This window comes from Rhineura floridana, chromosome 19, assembly GCF_030035675.1.
Source record: "Rhineura floridana isolate rRhiFlo1 chromosome 19, rRhiFlo1.hap2, whole genome shotgun sequence".
Classification (NCBI taxonomy): domain Eukaryota; kingdom Metazoa; phylum Chordata; class Lepidosauria; order Squamata; family Rhineuridae; genus Rhineura; species Rhineura floridana.
The window spans coordinates 28,513,973-28,532,907 of record NC_084498.1 but is presented as its reverse complement, the minus strand read 5'-3'; the positions used below and the strand labels follow the sequence as shown (position 1 = coordinate 28,532,907).

The 18,935-nt window shown below is 48.3% G+C and overlaps 1 protein-coding gene across 7 annotated transcripts in view; it reads left to right on the top strand.

The window, feature by feature from the left end:
* The window catches only part of CABIN1 (calcineurin binding protein 1), a 74,488-nt gene that overhangs the window by 7,650 nt on the left and 47,903 nt on the right, over positions 1-18,935 (top strand). For 6 of the 7 annotated variants that reach the window (XM_061602958.1, XM_061602953.1, XM_061602954.1 and 3 more), the window contains exons 7-22: positions 1,001-1,130; positions 2,486-2,635; positions 3,516-3,793; positions 4,625-4,793; positions 5,259-5,395; positions 5,657-5,874; positions 8,221-8,299; positions 8,811-9,001; positions 9,297-9,446; positions 10,008-10,202; positions 10,828-11,064; positions 12,238-12,400; positions 13,672-13,793; positions 15,009-15,170; positions 15,734-15,940; positions 18,569-18,714. In XM_061602958.1, the coding sequence (XP_061458942.1) occupies positions 1,001-1,130; positions 2,486-2,635; positions 3,516-3,793; positions 4,625-4,793; positions 5,259-5,395; positions 5,657-5,874; positions 8,221-8,299; positions 8,811-9,001; positions 9,297-9,446; positions 10,008-10,202; positions 10,828-11,064; positions 12,238-12,400; positions 13,672-13,793; positions 15,009-15,170; positions 15,734-15,940; positions 18,569-18,714 (2,734 nt within the window). The remainder of the gene's footprint in view (positions 1-1,000; positions 1,131-2,485; positions 2,636-3,515; positions 3,794-4,624; positions 4,794-5,258; positions 5,396-5,656; positions 5,875-8,220; positions 8,300-8,810; positions 9,002-9,296; positions 9,447-10,007; positions 10,203-10,827; positions 11,065-12,237; positions 12,401-13,671; positions 13,794-15,008; positions 15,171-15,733; positions 15,941-18,568; positions 18,715-18,935) is intronic. The other variant, XM_061602959.1, reaches the window with a different exon arrangement.

Here is an 18,935-nt window from a genome sequence, read left to right as displayed (position 1 = left end):
TGTTTATATTTTATCTTTAAAAAGCTTTTAACCCTGCCTTTAAAAAAGGGAGAGAATCTTAGTCAGTTTACAAATTAAATATCATACAATATATAAAAAGATGTAAGCACATAACCAAATAACAGTTCTTACAATAGTAGTAATAGAATAACAGTGAACACAGCAAGCCAAAAAATAACTAACCAGTAAAGGAAAATCATTCATTACGCGTTGATCATAAAGGAAACAGCATCAACATAATGAGACAAGAAGCCACTTGGCCACATGTCCTCAGCCTCTGAAGAGACTGTCTAAAAGCACAGATCTTGCTTGCCTGGGCATTTCACAAAGTGGATGCCTCTACAGAAAAGGTTTGTTTTTGGCTTACTGATGGTGGTTTGTTTGGAGTGGAACAAGCTATATAGCCTCTTGCTCGGCCCTAGCTCTAAGCCACAGGTCATGGCTTTTGCCTTCCATGCATTCATGGGGAGGAGGAGCAAAGTGGACACGATTGGGTCATGCGCAGTCAGGCGTGATATATGGCTTACCGTCCGTGGCACATGAATGCATTCAATAAAATGGAACTGTGTGCTATTGACTTGTCATGTCTGAAAATATTTACAAGCATTTTTTTAAAAAAAATCTTCAAGTAAAAACTTGGAAGCATGTTTGAATGTAAATTTAAACCGCCATATTCATTGTGCTTTATTGTTTTGTTTTTTCAAAAAAAATTAATAAGTTAGTTCAGTACTTTTGGCTATTGGAAAAACTTCTGAGGTATTTATATAGCATGTAAAATTAAATGGCAGTCTCTTGAGTTTTGTTTACAAAATATGAGTCAGACATGTTACATTGGATCTCAGGGCAGTAGGAAAAAATCCCGAAAGCCCAGACATCACCGTTTTATCAGAATGTTTTGTTTGGACACATCTGACTTTCTGTTGTGGTTTATGTGAAGAACTAGGAGAAAATAAATGAGGACAAATTAACAAGTGGCTTCTGCTTCTGTCTCTGTCCTCAGCCTGCTTGTATTTCATCTGCAAAGCCCTGGAGAGAGATTGCCGGTACAGCAAAGGGCTAGTCATTAAGGAGAAGATCTTTGAGGAGCAGCCGTGCCTCAGGAAGGACTCGCTAAGGATGTTCCTTAAAGGGTGAATTTCTTCCCTCCAGAAGGTCCTCTAGACTGATCTCATTGGAATTGCCCAGTGGGGCACATTCAGAAAGGCCACTGTGGGTCTGTTTTTGGAGTGGCTTTCAAGCAGCTTTGGCACAGCTTATCCTGCATATTTCGCTTTGTAGAGGATTACATTTCTACTAAATGTCTCTTGTAAATGTACTTTTGTCCTATTTAAGTTCAGTAATATATTGGGTGCTAGTTAAAGGGTGAAACCCTACACATGCTTACCTGGGAGTAAGACCTATTGAACTTTGGGGGAGGGGGTGTTACCTCTGAGGAGACAGGCGTAGGATTGCACTGTAGATGTTTTAGCAGATAATGTGTGTTTGGTAAAAGCAAATTTGTTCTAGCAAGGGCTTCTTCATTGGCTATTAGGGATCAATGCTAGTGAATGGATTGGCTGTTGTTAATTTAACCGGTATCCTAAACGTGTTTCATGGAAGGTAACCCTATTGCTATGGGCAAGAGGCACATCTCCAAATGCCCAGAGTTCAGACAAGTGCTCTAAGCAAGTGGGATTTGGGGACAATTCCCTTGAATGGCAAACTTCCATACAGTATCAAATTGCTTTTGAAATTTTCCCTTTGCATCAAAAGAGGCATGCTGTGCATCTTAGAGGGCTGTTTGTCTTCAAAAAAAAAAAGAGCCCTGTTGGGCAGACAGGACTAGCTGTGTGGCTCCTGCATCTTGGCCTATGTATTTAGAAGCCAAATGCCTGAAAGAGCCAAATACATAAACATGCATTTCTTTGTTCCATTTTTCAAGGGCACTGTTCATTCGATTATCCTGTTTTCTATCATCAGAATATTGCACTCTTGTGCACTCTTAATAAGAAAATAAAAACGCCTAGAATTGCAGGGCCATTTGGTCCAAATTATTGCCCTAAGATGGAAGTCTCCATACATAGCATTGCACGGTTCCCTGTCTTCTGGAATCTTACAAACAAGTCTGTTGCAAGCAGCATTCAAGAGTGAACCAGGTGTGGCTTTTGAAATTAAAGGCAAGAGCGTTCATACAGATGTCTCACACCAGCAAGAGAGTAATGGCAAAAGTTCCCATTTCCAAGTGAGGCCATGCAGCCTCTGTGCTAGTACCCCAGGATGGCTCTGTGCATTGCTTGTGGCTTAAAGCTACTTCTCCCATATCTGAAATTGAGTTTTGTAGGCATCATGTTATTGATATGCAGCTTCCAGAGTTGCTCTTGATGGCATGTCTGCATAATTAAGGTATTTTACTTTCTGCAGTATAATTTTTATTTTTGCTGTCTTAAAGGAATTTGCCTAGCTGTGAAATGATAAAATAGCTTCTTTCCCTTCATTTTTTCCCCAGAGACTTGTCAATCCATGATGTCAGTGTGAGTCCGTCTGAGACCAGAACAATCCTTGAGGAAGCTCTGGAGTTGCGCAGGAAAAGACAGGCTCTGTTGGCGCGGAAAAGTGAGCCAGATCTGAAGCTTGTCCAGCCAATTCCTCTTTTCACGTATGTCTCAACGGAGCATGAACAGCTCTAGTCTTTGCTAAAAGGGTGGGATGTACTGCTGTTTCTCTCAAAGCAAAGGTTTTTGAATGAATTTTGGCATCATCAAAATTCTTGCTGTATCAGGATCTTCCAGCTCAGCTGTGTCCACAGTTTTTCCCACTGGGGGCCCCTGCTTTCTCACTCCCAGAAGGCACAGCAAGATGTGCGTTGTGCCAGTTCACGGGCCTGCAGGTCCCAGGAGCTGATTTTTATTACATGGCCAGCTTTGAAGTGAAGAGCTGGTTGCAGTTTCTTCTTCCCTTGCTTGGCTTCCTACTAGACAAGCTTTTGCTTCAGGGCAGCAAGTTAACAGCCTTCCGGATAAAGCAGCTGCAGCAGTAGAAATGTTCTTACATTGTTGTTATTTTGTTTAACAAATTGGTCCTGCTCAGTTTAAGCTGTCTCTAAATGTTGTTGTTCTATCATTTTTGTGGCTCCTGGTATCTTACGCTTCAATCTTAGACACCAAACATTCGGGGGGAGGGGGAGTACACCACCACCGTGATGATGCTACAGCCGCCAAATCCAGCCCAGAACTGTTCCAAAAAGTCCACAACAGAGCTACAACAATGGTGGTATCCCCAGGGTTCTTGGCGATAGTGTCAGGGTCCACCAGTCCTAGCCTGGATTGTAGCAACAATACCTGCAACATGCCAAAGTCAGGCTTCCTTAATCATTCTTTGTGACCAGTTGGGTCTTGGCACCATGTGGGAAATGCCTGCTTTGCTTCTAAACGTCCTCCTAGTCTTGTATTATGGGGCTTAATTGCACAGACAGGAGGACGTTGTGCACTGGCGCCCCTGGGGAAGAGCTGAGCTTGTGCATGGTCATCATCTTGCAGGTGGAAGTGTCTTGGGGAGAGTTTATTGGCCATGTATCAACATCTGACAACTTGTGAGCTGCCTCGGCCCAGCCTGGGCAAGAGAATTGACCTGTTGGAGTACCAAGATCTGGATCAGCACTTGGATGCCCTTGCAACTTCCGCCCCCATCAGTGTTATCCAGCCCAGCCCTGTCAGTACCAACCCCCTGGTGCCTGTGACTGAGCCACTCGTAATATACACACCAGTGACACCCAACTTTCCCAGTCCAAATATTCTGGAATCAGTAATACCTGCAGGTGAGGAAGATGTATGTCAGATGCATTACATGAATATATTCCTTGGGATGTTTCTGTCCCACCGCCCCGCCCCGCCCTGTGGGAAATGCCAAGGGGTGTTCTGAATCACTGTGTTCCAGTCTTCACAGAGTGATCTATGAAAGTGTAGAAGTAGCCATCTAGTCTGGTCTTTTGCTGTAAAATGGGGTGGGTGAGTGTGAGGACGCTTATAACAGATTGGCTTATGCCATCCAAGGTGCAAAGAGAAGCCTGTAAGGGGGAAGCGACAGCCACAGACCCGCTCCCAGGGGGATGAGCCTCGTAATGCAACAAGTGCTATCTGAGGCAGGGAGCTCTTCTCCTCAGGGCTTTTGGAGAAAGCTTGTCTGGGGCTGAGGTGGGGGGAAGCACAGGAGGCAGTGATGGCTACCATTTTGGATGGCTTTCAAAGAGGGTAGACAAATACATGGAGGATAAGATTATCCGTGGCTATTAGCCATGATGACTCTGCTCTGCTCTGCCTCCACCGTAGGAGGCGGGATGCTTCTGAGTATCAGTTGCTGGAAACCACAGGAGGGGAGAGTGCTCTTCAGCTCAGGTCCTGCTTGCCGGCTTCCCAGTGAGACATCTGGTTGGCCACTGAGAGAACAGGAGGCAGGACTAGAGGGGCCCCCTTGGCCTGATCCAGGAAGCTTTTCTTATGTGGTTGCTGCTGCAGTTATGCTACAGGGTGGCACTTGGTGCAGCAGCCAGTTTGGGGGAGGAGGGGGTTTTCTGGGCTGCCCCAGTCCACCTGGCTCGTTAATGGTGGAGCAGAGATTTTGACGCATGGGAATTCTCTGCCTTTCTTAGGCGATGCCTCTGTGGGTGACAAATCAAAGAAAGGGGTGAAGCGTAAGAAGGTTGCTGAAGACAGTGGTGAGACGGCAAAGAGGCGATCGGCTCGTGTGCGGAACACCAAGTGTAAAAAGGAAGAGAAGGTTGATTTCCAGGAGCTGCTGGTGAAATTTCTTCCATCACGGTGCGGCAACCTCTTGTTGAGTAGCAACTTTTTGCGCTGCTTCTGAAGAAGTGCAGAAGAGCTGCGAAACACACCCAGGGCGGCGGGCGGGCGGGCAGCCCACCTCTGGTAGCCTTCCCACGCAGGAGAGAGGGAGGGAAGGAGCTCTGTGCAGTCTCCCATGGTGACCCTGTGGCTGCAGCTTTAGGTCTCCCTCCCTCCCTCCCTCTACAGGCCATGGCTTCCTCTGATGATCTCACACAAATCTGTAACATGGTAGGCAGTATTGCCAGGTGCTAGTCTTTCACGCCACCTTGACCTGTGGGGTTAAAATCAATCTAGCTTCTGAGCATCGCAGGTTGCTTGCCCACTTGCTGTGGAGACTGCCATAGGTGAATGTCTTTAGATGCATGTCTGCAGTGCGAGGAGTTGGTGGGGGCCACAGCACGAATGCTTTGCTCTTTCCTTGTTTTGCTTTCCCTGTAGCCTGAGGAAACTTGATCCAGAAGAAGACGATGGCCCTTTCAGCAGCTATGAGGTCCCATCTGAGGCCAAGGAGGAGGATTTCCACCATGTGGGCTCACATCGCACGCTGTGTGACTCAACAATATGCATGGAGTCTGGTAGGAACTTCCTCTGCCTTCTCTGTGTCTGTGGAGTGACCCCCTAAAAGAATTTCAGTTACATTTGATTAAATATTTCTTTGATCAGTCCCGTTTCTGCATGGGTTGCAGATGCTGTAAGAAGATTTTGTGGTAAAGCCTCTGGCAGAGATTGGGTGGCTGCTCTGATGTCACAGAATGTTTGCTTCATACCTCATTGTCTGGAGGTTGGGGGCAACGGTTGCGTCCTTCCATGCACATTGTGCTGGTTTTTTCTTCCAGAGAAGCAGGATGTTCACAACTTCCTCTTGGCTAACCTGAACAACGGGGGCATCCTTGAGCTGATGATGAGGTATCTGAAAGCGATCAGCCTGAAGTTCCTCGTGAAATGGCCACCGGGCTTGTCTGAGGTGGTGTTGAGCCTCTACAACAGCTGGAGGAAGCACAGCAGTAGCCTGCCCAACCCCTTGCTGAGGGACTGCCGCAACCAGCACATCCGCGTAAGGAACACAGCTTTGCTCCTTTGTGCTCGGCCACGCGTGTGTCAAACGCGGGGATTCACAGAAGCATGCAGCTAATTAACAGATAAGGCCAGACTGTAAATCTGCCAGGCAGGAGGAACCAGGGGGCCAGCCAGCGTGTTTTACCATTTGGGAAGCGCCGAAGGAGGAGGCAGAGAAGTCCTGAAGGGAGTCCAAATGTCCAGTAGCCAAGAGATCTGATCAGGCAGGGCAGGGTTCAAGGCACGGGTTTAACAGGAGAGCTGGAGTAATGTCTGCAGCAAGGAGTCTCCCTTTCCTTCCAGCCTTTTGTACTCTGCCTGCTGGCCCAAGTGCTTCCAATCAGCGTGTGTTCTTGCAAACTCTCCTGCTCCTTAATCGCACCAATTGCCTTCGTTGCTGCAACACTTGTTGGTGTTTTCTCTCTGCTGGGGAAGGGACTGCCTCCTGGTCACTTCCTGTCTCTGATGGGGTCCCTCAGGGGCTTGCCCTGGTCTGACGAAGGGTCCTGGGCTGTCTCCCTGCTTGTCCCCTCTCCTGGGTCTGCAGTCTGCCATTCCTCTTCCTCCGCGGATGAGTCCTCTGAGGGGCATCGCAGCGTGGCTGAAGCACTTTGGTTTCAACTTGTGAAGCAGTAACACAGAGCTTGTGTTACTGATTGGCTGGAGGTGTGACTGTGCACGGGTTACGATCCCTGGAACGCGCCTGTGTTTCTGTGTTGCTCCTTTATACCCCCTCTTCAGCCACAAAGGCTCTCATGCACTCAGTACAAACAGGACAAGGGAATAGAGAGGGGGTGGAGGAAGAAAGCAAGCCCAGGCACCCGTTCTGATACTGACCGGCTGGGACAGAGACTGTTCTGGGAGAGGAGAAGCCTGGCGCAGCTGTGGCCTCTTCTGTGGAGCAGCTCCGCTTCCTGTCTCTGCTGCAACCTGATGGAGTGGGAGGTGCAGGAGGGAGGCCAGTGCACATCTCCTGCCACTCACAGCGTAGTGCAACGTGGCTGAAGTTTTGGGAGGCTGGTCAGAGGGTGTGAGTGCTTGAGCTGAGGAGCCCTGACTCCACCCCCCCCATCCCTTGGGTAGGAGGCTGGACAGGCCTTCCCATTGTCTCCCATTGTGCTAATGGGAGGGTGGCTGTGGCCAGACAAAATGGTGGCGGAGATGACGTGTTTTTAGCTGTGGGTGGTTGAGCATCGGGTGTTCAGTCTGAGTTTTGCCAGGGGGGTGTCTTGGGATGAGAAGAGCCTTTCCTAGCCCTGGTGCCGGAGACTGGTTTTAACTGGAGATACCACCATTTGAAGCTGAGGCCTTCTGCTTCCCTCACATGCTTTATGACTGCCTGACTGACTGACCAGGAGGAGAAAGAGAAGAGGGGACAATGCCAGGCACCCCCTTCGGGCTGCTAGCCCCCGCCCCCTGGTGGCTGATACTTATGCCATCTGTACGCCTTTCCTGTTGGAAATCTGTCCTGAGACTTCCACCAGCTCCGGGATTGTATCGTCATGGTTTGCTGTGAGCAAATCCCTCCACAAACAGCCTATAAGATCAAGCGAGGTGGCAAATAATGGCTGCATTCTTTCCCCTTTATATTTAGGACCGAGCTTTTCTTTTAAGGTTTTAACAGTGAGGCAGTGCGCCATGATTTCACAGCCAACTCTGTTATTCACCAGTCCCTTCCTGCTGCCTTTTCTGTTTGTCGGCAACAAAATGTCTTTCTGCTGCTGAAAAGGAGTTTCTCTGTTTCTGATCCTTCACAAGTACTGTAGTCGGCACTGTTTCCTCGCATAGGAATGGTTTTTCAGTTGGAAGCGCAAATCAGGGCCGGTTCTAAAGGGCGACCAGGTTGGGCACTCGCCCGAGGGCCCCGGAGCTACAGGAGCCCCTGAGGGCCCTCTGCTCCCCTTCCACGATCCGCACCCCCCGACGCCCCCATTTTCCTGTTAGCTGACTTTTTAGCATTGGCGTTAATGAAGATGGCGGCCGCAGCTTCCCTGAGGTACTGAAGCCGCTGTCGCCATCTTAGTTGATGGCAGAGATCTGCACGCGCCATCAACAAAGATGGCAGCGGAGGCTTCATTCCCCTTAGGGAAACTGCAGCCGCCATCTTCATTAAGGGCAATGGTAAAGACTAGACAAGGTGGGGGGCACAGGGGGGGCACACGCATATGCGCGTGCACGCACAACCACCCACCGGGGGGCCAGGGCAAGCTGATGCCCAAGGGCCCCTGCATGCCTGGAGCCAGCCCTGGTGCAAATGGCAGAGATCCTTCCACTCCCACCCACTCACGCCGAGGCTTCCCTAACACTCTCTTCTCTGTCTGCCGCCCTCGTGTCTTTGCTGTAGGACATGATGCTGATGAGCCTGTCCTGCATGGAGCTGCAGCTTGACCAGTGGCTGCTGACCAAAGGGAAGAGCTCAATGGGTGAGTTGAGGGCTGGGAGGTAGGAAAGGCCTCCAGGGAGCTGCATCGTGCGGGAGATGCCCGGTCAAATCTGTCTGGTGTGATCTGGTCCCTTCCCCCACCCCACCCCACCCCACCCCGGAAAGATGTGTGTGAACGTTGAGGCTGCACTGCCAACAGGTCTCCTAGTTCACATGCAGAAGTTCCCAAATTCAGTTTCTGGCACTGAAGTGAGGTTGAGAGAGCCCGTCAGGGCAGATGGACCTGGACCATAGTAGGGGGGGGGCACAGGGCCACTTCCTGTGTTCATGGGGGTTGGCTTATTCATATTGCAACCCCCTGGCTTGCAAAAGAGAAGCAAATTCTTCTTTGGTGTGTTTTCTGAATGGGTACCTGCTGACTTCTCTGGTGCACATCTTTTGAGGGTTCTCCCCTGCATCTGATGTTCACATTCAAATATATAACCATGATGGATTTGCCTTCTGGCTTGGCTTGTGGAACTTGTTGCTAAGATGTGAAATAAATCTTTCAGTGTCTCCCCGGAATGGCCCTGCGGCCAGCTCTGTGAACGGCAAGTTTGGCCCTGATTTCCCTGGCAGCCACTTCTTGGGGGATCTGCTGCAGCTTTCGTTTGCATCTTCCCAGCGAGACCTTTTTGAGGAGGGGTGGCTGGAATTTGTGGTTCGGGTGTATTGGCTGAAAGCGCGGTTTCTGGCCCTGCAGGTTTGTATTCTGGCTTGCATTTCGATTTTGGTTGGGGCGTCTGAAGCTCCTGAGTCCCTGCTTTGATACTGAATCCTGGCTTTTGGTCTGGGCAGCTGGGCATTAGGTACCCAGCTCTTCTGTAGGGATAATGAAAGTCTGGTCACGAAGGTAGAGTGAGGGGGAAAGCTGTGAACAAAACATCTTGCAAAAAGCAACTTAGAATGTGAGGTTTGTGGGAGGTGCCGGTTGGAGTAGTAGCTTAAAGGGACTGTTGGCAAGCGATGGTTGAAGAAGACTCTGGTTGCTTCCCCAGGGCGACATGGAGCAGGCTTTGGAGAACTATGACGTCTGCACGGAGATGCTCCAGAGCTCTGCTGCAGTGCAAGCCAAAGCTGGCAACGAGGAGAGCATTGTGATCAGATTGCCAAATCTCCATGTGGACTCTGTGGTTTCTTTGGAAGAGGTAACACTGGCTGGTGAAGGGAATTTCTTGGTCACTGTAAGAGCCTGGCTGGACTTGCCTCAGTCATGAGGATGAACTCGCAGCAGTTCTTGAGTTTGTTGCCAATGCCAGATAAAAATCCAGGACCAGCCAGAACTCTGTGGTAGAGCATGTGCTTTGTCCGTATACGGTCCCAGATTCGACACACACACCCCTTCAGCACCTCCCAGGTAAAGAGTCTTGGGTGATTGTGGGAAACATCTTCTGCCTGTCAGCGTAGGCAGTGCTGGGCTAGGTGGCCAGTCGCTTAAATTTTGTATAAGAAAGCTTTGCATACCCGAATCTGAATAAATGCTTGATTAAAATATCTGGAATTTGTGGTTCTGGTTTTAAGGGACTGTGGCATTGGTGTAAAAAGATGACATGGAATTGCTAATGGCCTTAAATTGAGCTCCTGCCCGCAGCCGTGGTTGGTTGTTGCCTTTTCCATTTCGAAGTCTCTTGTGTCTTGTAGCAAGCTTTGTTGTTCGCAGGCAGCACAAAGGGGAATTGCTGCTTGCAATTTGTGTGTGACTCTTTCAGATCGAGAAGAACCTCAAGTCCCTGGAGAGATGCCAGTCCTTGGAGGAGATCCAGCGCCTGTATGAGGCCGGAGATTACGAAGCCGTGGTGCGCCTGCTTCGGCCCACGTTGAGCTTCAGTGGATTCAGCCGGACGAAACACCTGGAATTTGTGATCTCCATACCGGAGAGGCCAGCCCAGCTTCTCCTGCTCCAGGTTTGTTTGTGTGATTGTCAGACAAATGCAGCCAGACTCACTTCCCGCTTAGGCTGTTGTTTGGCACTAAGGCAGGAAGCAGCCGCAGCCAACAAAATAATCAGCAGAGTCACAAGCGCGTCTCTGAGTAAAGGCACCAGCTTTCCCAGAAGTAAAGTCTCCTACAACTGCTGTTTGAAGCTTGGTTTGTCTGTGTACTTTGCATAGCCCTGCCTTGAGTGCATGTAAGCGGAGGGACCCACTCTGAATGCCTCTCCCCCCTGCAGCCAGCATCAAGAGGAAGTTCTTCATATTGGGTGCCTCTCCTCTCCCTTCTGAATCTGGCTCCTTGGGAGGGGAGGGTGTCCTCGGATACTTTTGTGTGTTTATCTTGGCCGTGCCATACAAGTGTGGGGAGAGCTGGTGCAGAGGCACAGCATGAAGCACATTTCAGCCAGTCATGTTAAAGCAGCCTTTGCCATGCAACACTCAGGGGCATCTCCTGCATGGTGCGTGTGTGTGTGTGTGTGTCTCCTGCTGCTCTTTCATGTGCAAATATGGCAACTGTCCCGTGCCCCAGAAATGCCATGTAGAAATTCTTCCCCTTTTTTCCTGAAAGGAATCTCTTCTCATTAATGCTCCTTAGGATTCCCTGCTCAAACTGAAGGACTACAGGCAATGTTTTGAGTGCTCAGAAGTTGCCTTGAATGAAGCCTTTCAGCAGATGATAAATATGACAGAAGCTTCTGCAAAGGAAGAGTGGGTGGCCACTGTCACACAGCTCCTAGTGGGGATCGATGGCGCCCTCTCCTCGGACAGCAGTAGCCTGGATGAACCATCGGCAACACAGAGCCTCATCCGATTGACCAACAACCTCATCCAGGTATCTGGTTTTGCCTGCAGGGCCGTGTCGCTCTTGGTGATCTTGTGGCCTACTTGCAACATTTCCCTGAGCCACTGTGGGCTTGAGGGAGTGGAAATGTCATTTCATATTAGAAGGGGCAGTTGAGGAGCAGGTTTCCTTTAGGACTCAGAAACATAGAAATGGGTCTTGCAAGAGTCTCCCAACTCCCAGTGGGGATATCCTTGGTTGGGTCCTGAAGCCAGTGGTGCCCAGTGCTTAATAACACAGAAAGAAGGAAGCAAACCAGGGTGGGGGGAGGAGTGGACAAGAAGGGGCTGCATGATCCAGAATGTAAAAAGAATCCCCCCCTTTTTTTTTTTACTCAAAGAGGGCTTGGAGTTGCTGCATTCTCAGTAGTGTTTGCTAGAGAAGAAGCAAGGGCAAGAAAATCAAGACTAGCTTTTTTTTTTCTTTGACGGGGGGAGTGGGGAGAGCAGGAGTTACTTCACTCCCAGGTGAGAGTCCTCCCTACCCCTTTGGTTTGGTCTCTGTCTGTCCCCCTTCCCAAGTCTTGGACTTCCCCCTTGCTTAGGGGGGCTGCTTAAGGCTGTCGCTAAAGCCTCTGCCTGCTCCTATTCTCCTCAGTGAAGCAAACTCTGTGGTGGGAGGAACAGTGGTTTTTTAAAGGGCCTTTCACCTTCTCACACATCTCTGGCGGACCCTGGCTACACCCTTCTGTTCTGGCTGGAGCCCATCATGAATTTGGAGTGGGAGGCAAGAGTGTTTGTGAGAGAGTGGAAAAACATTCCATGCTGCTTTGTGAGCTTGAAGGCAGCTTGGCCTTTCAGTCAGTCAGACCACTTGGATGACAGCCTGGTTGTGCAACCAGCTTTAACATGTGCTTCCCCTCCCCCAAGTGAAAGAGCTAGCATTAGTGAGCAAGCTGATTGCCTGAATTCTTATTATTTTCATTATTATTAAATATATTACCCACCCTTCACCAGCAGGTCCCAGGATGGGTTACAACAATTTAAATTTAAATATAAAAAATAGTTAAAGCAGCTCACAATCACAGGAATAGATAGAGTGGGTCCTGAAAACACATATTTCAAGCGTCAAAGGCCAAGGTAAAGAGGTGTGTCTGGCGGAAGCTGTATAATGAATGGTGATCTCTGTGGGTTTAATTTGCCAGGTCTGTTTCTCTAACCGTAGATCATAGATTGCAGCATGGCAGTCCAGGAGGAGCCCAAAGAGCCTTTTGTGTCTTCTGTCCTTCCTTGGATTATTCTCCACAGGGTCATTCAGCATGAAGAAGACAACTTCCGGTCCCTCTGCTGCCAACAGGAGGAGCAGCTGCAGGGCCAAAATGAGGAAGGTGAGGGACCAGGAGTGGCGGGGAGCCTCCCTCTGCTGCCGTGCAGGGCAGCGGCTTATTTTGCTGCCAAGGTAGTTGCAAAGGCGGGTAGCAAATGGTAGTTGCCTGCTCTGGAGTGTTTGAATCTGGAGAAACGTAAACTGGAACTTCGTGCTTCTGAGACACCTCCAGGCAAATCAGGGCAAATCAGTTACAATGTCATTTATTTATTTATTTGATTTATTTGATTTATATCCCGCCCTTCCTCCCAGCAGGAGCCCAAGGCTCCTGTAGTATTGCTCATCAAGTCTTCTCACTGGATCGGTGTGCACAGAAGAAAAAAATGTTGTTATAATTGGGGCCATGTGCCAAAGTGTGTGTGTGGGGGGGTGAGCCCCTTCAGCGGTCTCCCGTCTCGGGTAGGAGGTTGCCCAGAGTGCACAAATGAGCCGGCACTGGCTAGCGGGAGCGTGCAGGAAGCGGCCTTCCTCCATCATCCTCTTCCAGCCACTCTGTTCCATTACTCTTCCTCCCACTTGGTGTTCAGCTTTTCTCCTCTCTGTTCCGTGGGCGAGGGCCATGCTCAGTTTTGTTGAACTGTTTTGGAGGGGGTTTGTTACCTTACAGTTTTTTCCCCCAAATCTCAGGGTTTGGCGTGTGGCTCTTGCCGTTTTGACTAGAAAACCCTCGGAGAATTGAATTGGAATTTAGGATGTAGTATTTAGGACTGAAGCAAAATTCTTCTCACAGATTTGTTACCCTGCTTTGGAGGGCCATTTTGGTGATTATTTTGGGTTGTGATCTTTGGGCCTCCAAAATAGTTTCAGGGCAGATGGGACTTGCCACAGCAGAGGCTTTCCCCCTTTTTATCACCAGATGGAATTACTCAGACCTCCACTGATACATCCTTGGAAGGCAACTGGCCTGTCCACACCAGCATCACTCTGGGGAGGTGGACACTTCCACCATCATCCTGAAAATGAGCAACGTTTCCTCCTCCCACTCCCAATTGGGTTAACCAGTGATTTCGGGGGTGATGAAGGTGTTGCAGAGATATATGTTTGTTGTGGGACTTCTGTATTCAAAGCAGACATCAAGCATTTTTCATGAATTTAGCAAAACAGTTGGGTCCTTCCATCCGTACAAGGAAACTTTGGGCCAGGAGCCAGTTTTGGGCCAGTCCAGGCACAGTGAAGTTGCCTGTTTCAGCTGCTGCTCCCCATTGCACCTCACCTGTCAGCTCTGTGGCTTCTGCTTACCCCGTAACTGCTTGACCTTTGTTTTCCCAACAGTGACTCCAACTCTGGACACCCCCATGCTGCCCTCTTCCCTTATGCTGCTGAATACGGCTCATGAATACCTTGGGAGGAGATCATGGTGCTGTAACTCGGAGGGAGCCCTTCTCAAATTCTATGTGAGTAGCGAGGTTTGAAATGCCTGGATTTTCCTGGCCGACTCACCTGCGTAGCCACATTGGGTTAACAGCCTCCTCCTTCCCAGGCAGGAAATCTCCTTGTTAATTTGAATGCTCCTCCTCCTGTCCCTCTCAGTGTCTCCTCAGTTTTGCCATCCCTACTCCTTCTCCATCTTTTGTTTCTGGCTTCCTAGTCGGCTTTAGTTGGTTTTTTACCCTCAGGCGTTCCTCTTACCTCTTTTCAGACTTTATTCCCTTCGCTTCACTTTAAAAAACAACAAACAAACAAACACCCCCCTTTGCTGTTAGGCTCTGTTGGCTTTTCCCTTCAGCCGTTTTTCCCTCTATTTAGCCTTTCCTTCTCTCCTTCACTGCAAACGAACGAACCAAACCGCCTTGGCTGTGCTTTCAGCGCCTTTCCCGCCTTTTTTGTTCGTTCTTTCTCTCCCCCCTCCCCCGTCTGTGGGCCTGGCGGGAAAAGTGAAGGAAGCAGCCTCTCCTCACAGGAGGAGCCAAAGGAGCCAAGAGGAAGAGGCAAGCCGAGGGCCCCTTCAGGGCTGCTGCCTGCCTTGGGGCTTGAGATGCCTGGATTCTTTAGCCTGGATTCCTCTTGTTCTTGCCACCCTCAACGGGATAAGAGATCCATGGAACTCTCACACGTGTGGAGAGAGGAATGTTCCTCTCCATGTCCGCCTCGCAGAGCATCTTTGGAACATTTTAGCCGAGCAGCCAGGCATCCCAAACTCCCCTCCCCCCGTCCAGCGCACATGCCTGCTTAATTCTTGTTTTCACTGCTGGGGCAGTAGAAGCTTAACGCTTTGAATGAATGAATAAATAATGGAGAATGTTCTGTCAGCCTTTCCTGAGTCAAACAAAACAGGACTATGTGCGTTGCTTCTCTCTCTGCCATTTTTCCTTTCTGTCCATTCTGTGCAAGTTGGGACTCGAGAGGCACATCTATGAGAAGATTCTTTTCTTTCTTTCTTTCTTTGACTGGACCTGAAAATGTCATCTTATGGCTGATTATAGGGGCATCTTTCCCATCTGAATGCTCAGGGAAAAACACAATTAAATTAGGCCATTATTGTCAGATCTGGAGGGCACCAAGTTAGGGACGGCTGCTGAAGAGACACTGAAACCTCTTCTGTCAGCAGGACAGGGCAAGCAAATGCTGATGGGGTTCATTTCATCCTTGGATGTGATCTGTTGTTCCAGGTGCGGGTACTACAAAGAGAGCTTTTGGCCTCTACTTCTGAAGACACCCATCCTTACAAAGAGGAGCTGGAAACTGCTCTGGAGCAATGCTTTTATTGCCTGTATAGTTTCCCGAGCAAAAAGAGTAAAGCACGGTACCTGGAGGAACATTCCACACAGCAGGTGAGGCTGACTCTGTCTGCTGCAGTGAGAAAATGCAGGATGCTCAATGGCTGGCAGGCCTCGCCACTTCCAGGGGCTGCCACATTATATGGGGGCTCTGGTGCTTTCTCAGGTGTTGTGTCTTGTTTCCAGCAGGGGGCAGTCAGAGGCTTCCAGGAATCCTACAAGCTGGACATGGAGGGCCCCAGCCCTCCTGTGCTCCTCAATGACATCTTTGCACATAGCAAGGAGAGGCAGTGTTAGAGTAGGCCTCCCGTTCCTCCTCACAGGCGTAGAGCCACCACTTTGCCCACAGAAAGTCCCAAGTTCAGTCCTCGGCACCATCCCCATGCAGGGCTGGGAGAGACAGCCTATATGGAATCCTGCAGAGCTGCTGCCTGTCAGTGCAGGCAGTCCTGAGCTAGATGGACCAACGGTCTGACTCCAGATGAGGCAGCTTTCTGTGTTCCTCAGCAGTACTGTGCTGAGATGCACTACCACTCCGACTCGGCATGAAGCTGTTCCCCATGTTCGTGGATGCATCTCAGTAATATGTCTGACGCATCTCTTTCTTTCTCTCCCAGGTGGATCTGATGTGGGAAGATGCCTTATTCATGTTTGAGTATTTTAAGCCCAAGACTCTTCCAGAATTTGATAGCTACAAAACCAGCACAGTGTCTGCTGACCTGGCCAACCTACTAAAGAAGATGGCGACCATTGTCCCTCGAACAGACAAGCCGATGCTGAGACTGGATGAAGTGTCTAGCTACATTGAAGGGCCTTTGAGCAAGGTGCAGACATCTTTCTTCTTGGGGTGACTGACAAGGACGAGCAGGGGAGGGGCTGGAGCTCCAGCATGCCTGGAGGCTTCCTTCCTTTCCTCCTGGGCAGGAGGAGGGATGGCTGTGCCCGTTTAATGGGGATGGAAATCATCATTCATGCTGAATAGGGGGTGGCTCTTGTTTCTTGCTGCTTCAGCTGGGGTGTCTCACAACATTCAAAATTAAGTTCCAGTTCTGAGCCCTTTTTGTTGTCCTCCTTGGACAAATAGCCTATGGGAAGGAGAAGTGAGTAGCCACAGGGGCTGCCACTAACAGGTGAATTATACAAAAAACTTGATGCGTCAATCCAGCTGCAATCCCCCATGTGCCTCCCCCTCCTCCCTCAGTTAAGCATCCTTGCTGAGCACATGAACGCTTTTGAAGGTGTTGAGTTCTCCTTCAATGGAGAACCAAGTTAACCCTTGAATGGGTTGCTCCTCGAGCACATACCGATCACCAGGACTGTGCTGATTGCTTTCTTGCCTAGTGCTGTGGAAGATTATTTCTCCAGGTCCTGATCCCACCTCCTGCAAAGCAACATGAGGCTGTCCTCCACCCCACCATGAGTTAGTTGGCAAGGTCAGGAGAATCACCCTGTTGCCGCAAGAGGCGGCAGAGAGCCTCTATCTTGGACAGGGAGCCAGAGCCCAGCATCCCCTATGGTTTCTTGGAGGGAGAGGAGGATTGTGGCCCCAGATCAATTCCAAGTCAGAGAACTTTCCTTCCTTACAGCCAAAGGCCAGGGCCCACTGTGGGGATTCCATTAATGATTCTCTGCAAATCAGAATTATTCTTATTTATATTTTTAATGGTATTGACAAAAACAAAATTCTCCCGTGTCCATTGCTTCAAATCCAATTTTATTTTATTTATTAATAAATCAAAATTAATAGGACTAATTTCTTGTAAATTATTTTCCAGTGATATTCCTAAATAGCAAACATTGCATAATTTCTGTTTATGTTCTGTTGATTACTTATATTTTAATTGTTCTTTTATATTAAATCAGAAAACTTCGGATTTTATTTTAATCTTGTGCCCAGATACAGCACCAGATTCTTGAAGTTTGTCCATTAAAGTATTAACTAATTCTGTTGGATTTTGCAATGTGAAGGCAGCATTGTCCACATATATACATTTTTTTTAAAAATCCTACTTGAATAGCTGTGATTGTATTATCATTTCATACCCTAATAACCAGAACTTCAAATTAAATAATAATGGTGATATGAGATAGCCTTGTCTCATCCTCTGTGCAAAAATAAAATTCAAAAATGAGGGGCTGAAAGCATTCTGTTGGCACCAGATTTTGTCACTGAAGGCTTTTTATTCAGATTGTTAATATTTTTGTAGCCAGTGGCTATTACCAGAACAATGCCCAATAATAAGATTCCTGTACCAAATAGCTTCAAAACGTCAAGAAGAAACCATTTTATTCTATCAAATGCTTTCTCTGTGTCAACAAAATATATTCTTTGATTATCAATTATGTTAATACTGTAACTGCCAAAATGTTTTCTTTCAATTCCTTTGAATGCCTTTTAATCTTCATTAATGTAGGATCCAATAATCTTATTTAGCCTATTAGCCAAGAGTGCTGCTAGGACGTTACCACCCATTTTTAACAAAGATGTTGGCCTGTACGGCTCTGTTATATCTGCATCTCTACGCATTTTCAGTATCGGTGTTATTTTTGTATCTTTCTATGATTCTGGCAGTTTTTTATTTTTTAAAAAGCCAGCCAATAATTCCTTCAACACAAGTGTTATTCCTTTATTATATACTTTTAAAAATTCAGCAATAAGACTATCTTACACCATTGTATTAATTGTTATTGTTACCTCTTGCACTGAAACATTTTTCTTAAGTCTCTTTATCTTCTTCAGAAGTTCCTGGGATCTCTAAAAGACATGTTGTATCACTTGCAATGAAGGTTTATTCAAGTAGTATAATTTTGCAAAACAATCCCAAAATTCCTCCAAAATGTTCAGTTACGTAAAACAAAATTGCTGCCGCCTTTTAATCCGTATTTTCTTTTGCAAATGCACTTGCCAAAACGCAGCCTGGTTTTTTGTTGTATTCAAATATAGGCTGTTTATAATGCAGAATGGACTTCACTGCCTTCTGGACATCCATTAATTTCAGTTTGTCTTTTTTCAATATCTACTCTTTGTTGAGGTTCCCTGGGAGCCTTATTTGTCTGTGTGGCTTCCATTTGTACCTTTGGCCCTCCAGACATTGCTGGACTACAACTTTCATCATCCCTGACTATGGGGCTGATGGGAGTTGGAGTCCAATTACATCTGGAAAGTCACAGGCTCCCCACACCGGTATCTGAATATTGTGAGGCCTGAGGAGGACCTTTCCCCCAAGGCTCTTTTTTGTTTTTCTCTACTTTAATACGGCATTCCCTTCCAATTCAGCTGCAACTTCCATAACAGTTGACTTCTTCCGTTTTCTCTCTCTGTCTCTTGTGCACTAAGTCTTCTCTCACAGGCAAGCCGCCAATTAGCTTGGCCATGCAGTGATGGTGGTAGCCTCTGTCCAGCTTAGTTCATCAGGATAAGTCCGAATTTTTGTGCTCTCCTTCGTGCTCAGGTGCCAGCTCTCCCTGAGGGTGCAGACTACTTCCCTCCAGTTGTGACAGAGCTATACTACCTCCTAGCAGATTACCACTTCAAGAACAAGGAGCAGTCCAAGGCTATCAAGTTCTACATGCACGACATCTGCATCTGTCCGAACAGGTCAGCCTAAGTGGCCCTTGTGCTGCCTGCTCTCCTTGCCTCAGCCCCTGGACTGCGTGGCCTTTGCAAGGGGCCTTGATCTGGGCTGCCTGCATTTACCTACTGCTTGCCTTTGGCTCCGAGCGTTGGCTCACTAAGGTGGCTGTGTTACAGATTGCTGCCTTGAAGGGGGACAAAAAAGACAATTAAAAAGGGGTTGTTGTGCCAGAGCATTTTAATCC